This window comes from Petaurus breviceps, unplaced genomic scaffold, assembly GCF_028583685.1.
Source record: "Petaurus breviceps papuanus isolate PSGF00001 unplaced genomic scaffold, PetGlider_PUasm1.0 90504, whole genome shotgun sequence".
Taxonomy (NCBI): Eukaryota; Metazoa; Chordata; class Mammalia; order Diprotodontia; family Petauridae; genus Petaurus; species Petaurus breviceps.
The window spans coordinates 1,129,787-1,143,021 of record NW_027187266.1 but is presented as its reverse complement, the minus strand read 5'-3'; the positions used below and the strand labels follow the sequence as shown (position 1 = coordinate 1,143,021).

The following is a 13,235-nucleotide window of genomic DNA, read 5'->3' as shown; positions in this document are numbered from 1 at the left end:
TTTTAAGGCAGCTACAATGTGTGAGGAGAGGTACAAGGGGCATCAAAGGAGAATATGGGACTTGGCAACTGATTGGATTTGAAGGATAAGGGAAAGAAAAGAACTAAAGAAGAATTCAAGGTTATGTGCCTGGATAACTTGAAGGATAATAACCTTATCAATAGAATGAAAAAATGTAACCAATTTTAAGGGGATGGTGTGAGTTCTATTTGGACATATTTTGAAGTATATTCAGCGGAAAGGTGTGGGATTGGAGCAACTGAGAATGAGGAAGAACAGATATGAATTTTGAAGTAATCTGCATAAAAGTATTAAATGAAGATATAAGAATGGATGAGGGTAAGAATGAGGAGAGGGCCAATTACCCAAGACAGAAGAATGACCAGAAAATTAAGACAGCAAGTACAGCATTATGGGAGCCAAGGGAGCAGTGAGAGTACCAAGAAAGAAAGTGGTCATCCCCCTTATCCAATGCTATAGAAGGAAGATGAGGGCAGTAAATCAGAGAGGGCTTACTATATTTATAATGCATCAATGCACTGGGAGAAATCCATTCCAATAGTTAAGCATAGGCTTCTCTTTTTAGAAGTTTGGCAATGAATGGAAAGGGCAAAAATATTTTAGATTGAGAAGCAGAATCAAGGAAAAGTTGCTTTTTTTTAATAAAAGAGTACTGGATATGTTTGTTGACAAAAAGGAGTCAGCAGAAAGAGAGACACTGAAGATTATCATAATGATGATAATTCATTTTTCCAAATATTTTGTGGTTCACAAAGCATAAAGGATGAAGAGGGCCATCTTTCCCTCTGAGACTCAGTGGATGGAGGGGCCCGTGAGTAAGGATACAGGTTTAAAAGGAACTTGAGAAGTTCACTGATGTGATGGCCTCAATTTTTTAAGTAAAATAGGGGCTAAGTAGAAGTTATTTGCTAGGAGACCAAGTTGGGGATTTGGGGAAAGAAAATTAGATCTGCTGTTGTTGGGAATAGTAAAATAATTGACAAATAAACTGATTAAAGTACAGAGAGGGTCCAGTTGACATTAAATAGAAGAAATTTGTAGTTAGCCTAGTCAACATTTCATGATTTCTTCCAAGAGGGATCAGATCAGCATCTTGGAAAAGAGCAGGTATGAAAAGAGTAAAAGGGTAGGATAATTTCAAGACCAAGAGATTGCAGTCATAGAGGATTTAGGGGATAAAGTAAATTTGAGTGATATTAGGATCTAAGGCATGACTAAGCTGATGAAAAACTTCATAATTAATAATCCACTCCCTTTTCTTAACGTATAAAAGTGAATCCTCAAAAATCAACTGCTTTCCCTGCCCTTTCTCATTAGGCTGTGAAGTTGTACCCGATGTAAACGTATCAGGGAGAAAGTTTGGAATCAAGTTGCTAATCCCTGTTGCTGATGGTATGAATGAAGTATATTTGAGGTGTGACAATGTGAGTAAAAAAGGTGAAACTGAATGAATGCTTAGCTGTTTAGCATAAGGACCAATGGTAATACCAAATGAAAAAATTTGTCACATTTGTGCTGCTAATGTTTTGAGGGATTTGTGATTCAGGTTCCTCTGGTCTTTAACCACCATTCCTCTCACCTTTCTCTCCCATACCTTCAAAACTTAGGTCGGAGAGAAAATAGAGGTATCTATACAGTGAGCAGTTAGTGTCCACCAATGATTTCCTTTTCAGTGTCCCTGTACCATTGGTTGCCTACCCCTACAGTAATATCCAGGCAAGAGAGGAGTCAGTGGGTGGAACTACAAGATGGCAAATACCAAATAAGCTAATTGCTTTTATTTCTCCTAAAAGGAGCAGGCAGGGTAAGGAAAGGGAAACAAACATGTAGATAAGTGGTACTTTCAAACACCTGTTGTTTTTACTTATCTGTTTATACTCAGTCATTGATTCATTTAAGTGATGGTAGCATCCTGGGTATGGTGCTAGACACTACCCAGAACATCACAGCTACTTGTGCTGTAGCAATTTACCACTTTAAAACTCTATAAACACTACAGAGGTTTAGTTGGCAACTTAATGATTGATGACTTAAAACAGGAAATTATAACTCAGTTTTTTGGAAGGTGGGAGGGAAATCACACCAGTAATTTTATTGGTATAGGGAGATTCTGATGAGGAAACTCCCTTTGCCAATACAGGTTGGTGCCTGCTCTACAACTTACATGCTTAACAAAGTTGCCTGCGTCACTGAGAAGTTATGTGACTTCCTTTGTCACATAGCGCCTAAGTGTCAGAGGCAATACATAAACCCAGGTCTTGCTGGATCGAAGTCTGGCCCTATAGCCATTCTTTTATAAAAATCCCTTATAACTTATTTTTTTTAAACAATCAGGACTAAGTGACTTGCCCAGGTTCACATGGCTAGTAAGCGTCTGAGGCTGCATTTGAACTCAGGTCCTTCTGACTAGAGGGCCGATGCTCTCTCCTTGGTGCCACCTAACTGCCCCATAACCTTCTTTTAACATCATCTTTTTATATTGTAGGAGCTAGAGTACAGGCAATAGTAGCATATCTTTAACATCTATAGAAAGTATAGTCACTGCTGAGGACACACTCTTTGGGGGAAAAAAACAACTGCCACTAAAGTACATTTTGTATGATGGTATTTTAGGGTCCTGTCACATTTGTGTTACAGGAGAATCAGTATGCCAGATGGATGGCTGCCTGTATCTTAGCTTCAAAAGGCAAAACTATGGCAGATAGCTCCTACTGGCCTGAAGTAAACAACATTCTTTCATTTCTGAAGATGAAAAACAGAAATACAACCTCACAGGCACCTTCTGATCCTGAATGCATGGATGTGAAACCAGAATGTTTTGTGTCACCTCGGTGTGCAAAGAAATACAAGTCTAAACAGGTAATTCTAACATTGGCAGAGGTTATAACATTGTTGGCAGGGCCTAGGGCCCCTAGGTCTTCACCTCAGAAAACTTAGAAGATTCAAAAATTTAATATATGCTGTCCCTAAGTGAAATAGAAGGAAGTGAGGGGAACTCGGACATTAGCCAAGGAGAGGGAGAAAGGAGTTTAGGAATGAAGACTGTTCAGTTTTATCTTTTTCTCCTGGCATCCTCTAAGGAATTCCCCCCTCTGACATGCCCCTCCCTGGGAATTTCCTTTCCTTCTTTCCATTCCAAGAAAACCAGCTTCTCTCCTGAGTTCTTTCCATACGCAGCGACATTTTCCCCCAAGTAAGGGTGACTGCTTTGCTGAGGCCTCTTGGTGTAGTAGAAAGGCATTGGAGCTCAGACCCTGTAGTTTGAACTAAAGGACCTCCAAGGTACCTTTCAGCTGTTAGATTCTATCCCCTAAACCACCAGAGTAACTAATTCTGTCTCCCACTAAACTGAATGTATCTTAATTACTTATTGTATTATTTATACATTTTGAATTATGGTTTGTTTGAAGGCCCCTTTTGACCATGAGAACAAAAGTTTTGGGCTACTCCACTAATAGACAAGTCCTTGATTATCTTCTGGGAATAGTCCTATCCTGTTAAGAAATTACCCTTTCTTATCAATAATTTTATCTCTACCCTTGCCTCCACTTGACTTAAGTCCGCACATTCATTTCTTTCTATTTCATTTCTATTAACTCCAAACTCATCAGCCTAGTGTTCCTAGCCTAAACCCAGCACATCATATTTATCTTACTTCACAACACTCCCTATCACGTTATGTGTCAACCAATGAGAGTACTCCCCATTCTCCAAATTTATCCTCCCCTTTTTCATCTTCTTGGCTTGTGTATGCATGTCTGCAATGCTTTTCCTCAACTTCTCCAGCCCATTCCCCCAATCTTGTCCCATTGAAATCTTATTGTTCCCTCAAGGTCATATGCTCTATGCTAGTCATCTCATTATACATTATTGGTTAGACCTCTCAACAAAACTCAACATTTCAGTGAAAAATTGTATTATTAGTTTTTCTGCAACAACCCTTATATTCTTAACATGAGGAAAATAATAGTGATATTTGTGTAGGAATATGCAGTTTGCAAAATCATTTTCACATACATTTGTTCCTCAAAACAACGTTTTTGTAAGATAAGATGGGACAGATACCATTATCTTTGTACAACAGAGAGGAAACTGTGATGCAAGTGGCTTATTTGGCAAAGGTCACATAATTAGTAACTCAGTCCAGCAAATATTTATTGAAGCACCTGCTACATGCAAAGTGTTGATGATACAGAGACAAAAATAAAGCAGTCCCTCAGAAATGAGGGGCCCTTAAGGAAATTCTCTTCTAACCTGCAGTGCTACGTGAAATATTCTCAAGACTAGAAAAAAGGAGGCACTTTCTAAAATCTTTTCTATGCTTTCAATAGTACAGAATCTTTTCAAATATCGTGCCAATTCCAAAACATAAATGGCTGCTTTATAAGACTTCTCTGGCATCCAAGATGCATTCCTTTGCTACAAATGGTAGATCCTATCTGGTCTGGAAACTCCAAGTCCCAGAATCATATCCATATGCAACTACCAAATTGCATACTAGGAGCTAGAATACCAGGGATTCTAACTCCCAAGTCCAAGATTTTTTCCATTATATCACACTAACACCTAGGACTTCAGCCAGGAGCTCTTTTAGGATGCAGAAGATAGTGGGACTAAAGTCAATGGCTTAACAAATGGAAGTTCCACATAAAATAAAGGGAGAGCAATAGACTATGAAAACCTATAGAGACATCATCACAACATTATTCAACCAATCAATAATATGATCACTAGATAATATCTGATAATACTTGTGTTAGCTAATAACTTCCAGGATGAATTCAGATTTCAATGTCTTAATAAAGAATGAGCAAGTTCTTTTAGGATCATTCCTGGGATTCTTATGATTTTTGAAGAGTATCCTAGAACTAATGATGTTAAGGAGAGCTGTTAATAGTCTTCAGATGTTGGCAGACCATTCTTATTGTTCCTAGTTGGCAGCTCGAATTCTGGAAGCCCACCAGAATGTGGCACAGATGTCTCTAGTGGAAGCTAAGCTCCGTTTTATCCAAGCATGGCAGTCCTTACCAGAATTTGGGCTCACATACTACATTGTCAGGTAATAACATTGTTTATTTTCTTTCTTCCTTATATATATTTTTATTTTAAATGACCTATCGGGAATTTGGTTCATTTTCCATTGGGATAAATTTCTGATCTACTTTTTCACTGAGTCAAAACTTTTTTTGTAGTTCACAGGACTCTTCTGTGTGATAAAATAATGTACCCAAAGTATCAGGACCCTGAAATACAATTAAAAGATAGAAATGGTCTAATTTTTCTTAAAGAAGCCTGATACCTAAAAGGTAACCTTCACTGAAGGAAGGAGAGTCCAGTGCCTTAGTTTCCTAAAAGCAAATGGTAACTCCTCACTATTTTATTGAATCAGTACTCATGAAAGTGAATTTTATCCTCACAATATGGCAGAGAAGACACTGTACAGTAGGAAGGACATCCTTATTTCAAGGTATGACTTTACACAGTATTCCAGGTACTTTATTTCCATTGTAGCCATGTGAAGTATCAGTAAAAAGCAATACTTTTTTTTCATTTTTCAAATGCTTTATTAACTTCTGATTTACATCATTAATTTCTGCCAGATTTTGAGTTACAAATTTTTTCCCTGTTTTTCCCCTACCCACCGCCCCAAAACAGCAGTCCCACAGGATATCCCCTCCTCCAATCTGCTCTCTCCCATATCTTCTCCCATACCCCTTTCAACTTTTCCAGTAGGGCATAGTGGATCTCTATTCCCCAGTGCCTGTATGTCTTATTTCCCAATTACATGTAAGATAGTATTAACAATAGTATATAGGTATATATAATTTTAAACATTTGATTTTAAAACTTTGAATTCCAGATTCATTCCCTTCCTCCTTTGTCACACTCCCTTACTAGGAAGATAAGCAGTTCAGTATAGGTTTTACCTGCGTAGCTAATGCAAAACATTAACATAATAGATATATTGTAAAAGCTGACTATATTTCCCTCCCTCCTATCCCACCATCCACTTGTTCTATTCTCTACTTTGATCCCATCACTTTTCAAAAGTGAGTACTTCCAACTTCTGTCCCCCCCAGTTGAATAAATTATTCAACTAATTTATGCCATTATTCAACTAATCAATAAAAATTTTAAATAGCACAGACCCAAGCACAGATCTCTGGGGTGCTACTGGAAACCTGCTTTGTTGACATTCAGTCAATATCTCCTCTTTAAGTCCAGTTGTCCATCCAGTTCTGAGTCTATCAAATTATATAATCATTTATTCCATATTTTTTTCATCTCTACAAGAATGATATATAGTACTTTATGAAATGTTTTCTAAAATCTAGATAAATTGTATCTAATGCATTCCCCTCATCTACCACTTTAATAGCCCTGTCATAAAAGGAAATGAGGCTAATCTGGCATGAATTGTCCTTGATGAAGCCACACTAGCTGCTTGTAGTCACACCTTGTCTTTCTAGCTGTTCATAAAACCATCTCTTTAATGATCTTGTCTCAGATTTTTCAAGGAATTGAATTCAAGTTTACTGGGCTGTACTTGGCAGATTTTGTTCTCTTCCCTGTTTTGAAAATAAGGACAATGCTTGTTCTTCTCAAATCTAATGGCACCTCTCCCATTTTCCACCATCTTTCAGTTCTTCCCAGCAGTAGCTCAGCAATTATATTTGCCATCTCTTTAAGAAACCAAGGATGCAGTTCATTTGGACCAGGTGACCAGAAGCACTTTACTATCTTTGATCCCTCCTTGTCTCAAAAAAACAAAACAAAACTATTTTCGGCTTCTCATAGCTTCAACACATTCTGAACTTCTCATATTCACTCTCTGTTAACTGAACCTGCTTCTATCTTCTGCACTTTTCCTTATTTTAAAACTAAGTTGTAGGGGTAGCTAGGTGGTGGAGTGAATAGAGCACTGGCCCTGGAGTCAGGAGGACCTGAGTTCAAATTTGGCCTCAGATACTTAACACAAAAACTAGCCGTGTGACCTTGGGCAAGTCACTTAACACCAATTGCCCTCCAAAAAGCAAAAACAAACAAAAAAAACCAGTTGTTTGGTGAGGTCCCTCCAGATCCACATTGGTCTCTTTAACCAAATCCTATTTTTTCCTCCTCATTGGAATTGTTTTTATGACTCCAGAATTTCACTTTTGAATATTCTGTCTATCTTGGGCTGACTTACCCTGTGTGATTTTGTTAATTTGAAACTATTCTTCCTCATAACCCTTTGAGATTTGCTTTCCCAAAATCTAGGTTGAATATCTGATCGTGCCCCAGATGTCCTGGCTTCATAATCACAAATTCTTAACTGTAGGAGGTAGTCTTAGCCTTCTCTAACCCCAATCTCCTCGATCTGACCTCATTTTCACCCTGACTCCAAATGTATACAATCTTCTTATCTAAGAGATGAGAAAATTGTAGCTCAGATTTATTTGGTCAGTCTGTGCTTCTTAAACTTTTTCTACTCCAGACACCTTTTCTGCAGTTTGTTGGCATTGCGTGGCCTGAGGGCATGCAGAGTACAAAGTGTAGTGCTTTGTGTTCAGAACCAGAGCCGCAATGAAGTTGCACAGCTACCTGGGCAAGTGATGCCAGAAACACCTAATTCATTACATATTTGATTTACAATTAATTTTTGGTCATTGTGCCTTCAGAAAACTTTCACTGTTGTCAAATTTTTCATGACCCACAGTTTAAGAATAGATAGATAATAGCATAAATGAGATTAAAACAGAACCTAAATCTCAATGCACAGTTTACTGTTCTTTACATTTCACTAATATCACCTCCCTAAGATTTAAAAAAGAAAAGGCAGCTAGAGCCTGTAGGAATCTTAGAATCTAAGAAACCTAACTTTATGAAATAGGTTATATTGCTGAAAAGGTATGTGCTAATGAAACCTTTTGAAAGTTGAATCACATATTTAAAGAAATCCTATGATTACTACTGTAAACAAGTAGTTGCCCTATCATTTATCTTGTCATATAATGGAAAAAGCACTAGGCTGGAATTTAGGAGAACCTAGATTCTAGTACTGGCCAATCTGCCTCTTTAGGACTGAGTTTCCTTTCATATAAAATGATGAGGTTTGGCTAGATTATCATTAATGTTCATTTTGGGTCCAAAAGTGTATTGTTCAATGATAAATCTGGCTGTTCTGGTCCTGACTTTATGTAAAGCATAATCTTCATATTATTGTGGCTCTTCTCAAAAACTTGACTTCATCCTTTGCCTTATCTGTAACAACTCTCCCCTAGCAGGGGTAGCTGGAGGGGATCTGTATCTGTCCTATTATAAAGCCAAACATGAGCAGCTTTCCAGAGGACTGCTGCTTTGGGTAGCTCTAAGGTTCTGATCACATAGTAAAGTGAACTCTCTATTTATTCAGCAGTAAATTAAAGCAGAGCATTAACAGAAACCAGAGCACAACATTCACAATGTTATAACATAACAACTTATCACTAAAGTTGGCCACATAGTTTTAAGCAAAAGATATCATTCAGTAAATCCTTAACTCAGCAATCCTTAAGGGACACAAAGTACAGTCATTCAGTAAGTCCTTAACTCAACCATCCTTAAGGAGCAAGCCTCCTTAAGGGACACAAAGGCCAAAGTTCTTTACCCCTAGGTCACATTGTCTTAATCTCTCAGTCAAAAAGTCTTCTTTCTCCTTAATTGGAGATTAGTTTCCAGTCATCCTTAACTCAATCATCCTTAAGAGGTACAAGGTACAGAGTACAAAGTTCTCCCACCCCTAGGCCACAGTAAATCATGATCTCAGTCAGCACTAAGTACCCAGGGAGAGATCTTTTCATCTTGACTTGAGGCTGGCTCCCAGATTCCATGGTTCCTCTTCTATAATCTCTGCTTTTGCCTAAATTTACCCAACTGTCACCTGGATGCAAAGGTAGGCAGCTCTCAGCTCCTTGTGCAGTTCCATATTGAAGCTCACAGTGTCCAGTCCACCTCAAGTCCTTCACAGTTTCTGTTTCTGGGAAGACTGAGCTTAGCACAAAGCCAAAATAACATTCATTCACATTGCTGGCACCATCACCAATTCACTATCTGCTTGTGAAATCAACACAGACCCACATACAAGATCTGAGAACTCAACACAAACCCACAAATAAGGTCTGAGCAATCAACACAAATATATACATACATATACATATATACATACATATATATATATATATATATATATACACACACCATACCTATCTATCTATCTATCTATATCTATTATAGTATAGTTCCAGGACCTCTGAAACCCTCCCCCAGGGCCAATGTAAACAGACAACAAGAAAATCCTCTTTCAGGTCTTCCAGTAAGCTTCTGTACAGAGTATCACAAACAAAAATCAACACAGACAAACAGAGTGCCTGGCCACCACAAAGTTCCCCTTCTCAATTCTGCCCCCTCCCAGCTTGAGCTTTTCCTTATATATCATCAATTCCTCCCTGTTCCGCCCCTTCCTGTTACATCAGCAGGTTCCTCCCACTGTGGGTTTCACAAATTCTGTTTCTTAACAGAGACTTGATATAATCATGGGCAAGGCTCAAAAGAAACTTGAATTGAAACAAGGTGCTAAATAATTAAATAGCTGAAACAAGATGCTAAGCACTTCTTTGCTTGCCATTACACCTATTTCCGGAACAGACCTATTTAAAGTTTATTCCTTATCTTCTTTTCCCTTGCCCCCAAATTACAGTTGGAAAAGAAAGAAATAACCCATTCTTAACTTATCCCAGTAATGAATGTAACTGTGAACCTACCCCCTGTTCTCTTACTATGCTGTGTTCCTTTATAATACATCCCCCTGAGGCAGTTATCCTACTAGCCCAGGGAAAATATTCCATGACTTTCTGTTCCAGTTAATCCCTTATTCCTGAACTATTTACCTTATTCTTTCTTTTGCCTCACCTACCCATTTCACTACCTTTCTCCCACCTCAGGTGATATGCTACTGTTTGGGGGATTAATGTACCCTGATTTGATGATTAATGTAATTTAATAATGTACTCTGACAGACTCTTACATGCAATGGTTTTATGATTATCAAACTTTCCAAAATATGTGAACCAGGAGTATTCCCCGTGTTTACACACAATAGTATTCATACATAAGGAAGTCCTGCAGCCACTGAGCTAAAGATTCTGTATCCATCCTATATAGCTTTCCTTTTTGCAAACAAAAGGAAAGTGGAAGCAAAGGAAAGTGAGACAGTACATGTCCTAGAAGTGTAGAAATAAAAAAAGGTGAGACTGAAGAAATATTATGGCATATAACATAGGAAAAGAGTTGTTACACTTTGTTTAATACTATTTTTTCTTATACGTACTTGAACATCTACTACCCTTCTTTCCTCTGATATGAAATAGATAATGGTATCTATTCTTGTGTGCCTTCAAAGAATGAATTTGTAATTCAGTGTCATTCTTTCTCTTATATTTCATACAACAATAAAAAGGTATACTTCACTAGGACTTGTCGGTGAACTGTCTCAGCCTTTTTTAATCCCAATGGAATGGTTTAAAATGTATGTACCTTATTTGTCTTTTCCAAAGAGAGACTTGAGTAAGAACCATTTATCTAAAATTCCCTGTTATAAAATGGTTTCCAATTGGATCTTGCTCTTTTAATGAATACAGTCATTATCCTTCCAGGTTTAAAGGAAGCAAGAAAGATGATCTTCTTGGAGTTTCATATAATAGATTAATTAGGATAGATACAGCCACAGGGGATCCAATTACAACATGGAGATTTGCAAATATGAAACAGTGGAATGTAAACTGGGAAATCCGTCAGGTAAAAATGATTTTTTTTCCTCTTCTAAATAGATGTAAGTCCTGTGAATATGTGTCATTCCAGAGAACCATAGATGGCTTTAAAAGGAGGAACTTTTGTTTCAAAAGCTAACAAACCACAAAGGTTTTGTAATTGTATATAAAAATATTATCACATTTAATTCTAGGCGATTTTTTAAACATGTAGAGACCAAAAAATAACTGAACTGACATGACAAAACTGTTTAATTTGTATTTTGAACATATAGAATCTCTGACTCCCTAAAATTGCTGAGCTGTTTTATTTCATTTTGTTTATTTCATTTTCATTCATTCATTATAAGCTTATGAGAAAGCTTAGATTCATCATTTCACAAAGGTGAATATAACATGTATAACTGACGTAAAACCGATCTTAAAGCACACATTTTTTAGTATCTGCAAACAGATTCTTTTGTCTTGAGGTTTAAGCACCATTTGTCAACCTAAAAATAACTTTATATATGAAAGAAAAAATCAGTTAAATGACTAATTTGCACAGATTGGAAAAGATAGCGTCTTAACACAAAGAACCCATACTCTTTAGGCCTTAATCAGCATATTTCAAAATGAATGATAAAATCTCATAGTTAGAAGGAAAGATGTATCTGATCATGATTCTAATCTATGACACATTTAAGTGGTCATTCATCCATCATGTGAAGACTTGCAGTACAGGGGAAGGCCTTGTACTTCTGGAAGCCCACTACTTTGAAACAACTCTAAATGTTAGAGAAAGCTTTGTTTCTGTTCCTCAAACCTAAATTTGTATCTTTCCAGATTCTACCTTTTCCTTCTTGTTTTGCCATCAGAGCCAAGCAGAACAAATCTAATCGTCCCCATGTGATAGCTCTTAGACATATCTTTGCAACTATTATGTTACACCTGAGTCTTCTCTTCTCCAGACTGTGTATCCCCAATTCCATCAACTGATTCCAAAATGACATAATCTTGAAACCCTCCACTGGTTGCCTTCCTCTAAATACTTTCTGTCTTATCAATTATTATTATTATTAAAAAAATGTGGAGCCCAGAATTAAACAGAATATTCACATGTTGTCTGATCAGGTCAGAAGGCAATGCAACTATTGCCTTCTGTATTCCAGGACACTTTGATATTCTTAATGTATTCTCAGTTCATACTAGCTTTATTGGATGCAGTATCACATTGTTGACCCATATTAAGCTTATAGTCCTTTAAAATCCCCAGATCTTTTTCAGGTGAATTTCTGTCTAGTTATAATTCCCCCATCTTAAATATCTTAGATATTTTATTTTTTTAAACCAAGAATAAGACTTTATGTATTTTTCATCTGTTGTTCAGTCATGGCCAGCTCTTCATGACCCTATTTGGGGTTTTCTTGCGAAGATACTGGAGTGGTTTGCCATTTCCTTCTCTAGCTCATTTTACAGATGAGGAAAGTGAGACAAACAGGGCTAAGGGACTTGCCCAGGGTCATGCAGCTACCGTGTTTCCCCGATAATAAGACACTGTCTTATTATTTTTTTGGACAGAAAAACACCAGAGGGCTTATTTTCAGGGGAGGGCTTATTTTAATGAACATTGACAGCAATTTTAATAAACAGGTAAATGTGAACAAAAAAATGTACCTTTGTTCAATAAGCAAATCACTGGGGAAGAACAGGATGACGCGCTCACTGCTGCAGCTCTGATTGGATGCAGCTCGGAGCGCGGCGTGCATTTCACCGGGGGGGGTGGGGGGAGACGGTGCATACAGAGGGTACTGTAATATAGCGTGTAGTGCAGGGGATCACCTTCACTACAGTAGCAATCTCAATAGGGCTTATTTTCGGGGGAGGGCTTATTTTAGAGGAATCTTACACAGTAAGGGGAGGGCTTATTTTCGGGATAGGTCTTATTAACGGAGAAACACGGTAGTAAGTGTCTGAGGCCAGTTTTGAACTCAGGAAGATGAGTCTTTCTGACTCCAGACTGGGCACTATCCACTCTGCCACCTACCTGTATATGTTTTATGTATTTATCCAGTTTAAATTTATCTCAGATTTAGCACAGCTCTCTAGCCTGTCAAGATGTTTCAGTATCCTGGCTTTGTCATCCAGCATGTTAGCTCTCTTTCCCAGCTTTGTGTCATCTACAGACTTTTTTTTAAGCATGCTATCAGTTCCTTTATCCAAGTCAATACCAAAATGTTAAATAGCACAGGACCAATTACAGATCATTGGAGCTGTCTGGGTCTAGCCATTCAATCACTTGTAAATGCTCCTAAGCATACCGTCATATCCCAGTTTTCTCCTTTTCCATGAGAATAGTGTAAGAGACTTTGGCAAAAGCATTGCTAGAGTCTAGGTAAATTATATGTACAGCATTCCCTTGACCTACCAATATAGTAATCTATCAAA

At 37.6% G+C, this 13,235-nt stretch overlaps 1 protein-coding gene across 3 annotated transcripts in view; it reads left to right on the top strand.

The window, feature by feature from the left end:
• The window catches only part of FERMT1 (FERM domain containing kindlin 1), a 60,628-nt gene that overhangs the window by 40,820 nt on the left and 6,573 nt on the right, over positions 1-13,235 (top strand). For all 3 annotated transcript variants that reach the window (XM_069062794.1, XM_069062796.1, XM_069062795.1), the window contains 4 exons: positions 1,339-1,445; positions 2,659-2,880; positions 4,956-5,080; positions 10,695-10,836. In XM_069062794.1, coding sequence (XP_068918895.1) covers positions 1,339-1,445; positions 2,659-2,880; positions 4,956-5,080; positions 10,695-10,836 — 596 coding nt within the window. The remainder of the gene's footprint in view (positions 1-1,338; positions 1,446-2,658; positions 2,881-4,955; positions 5,081-10,694; positions 10,837-13,235) is intronic.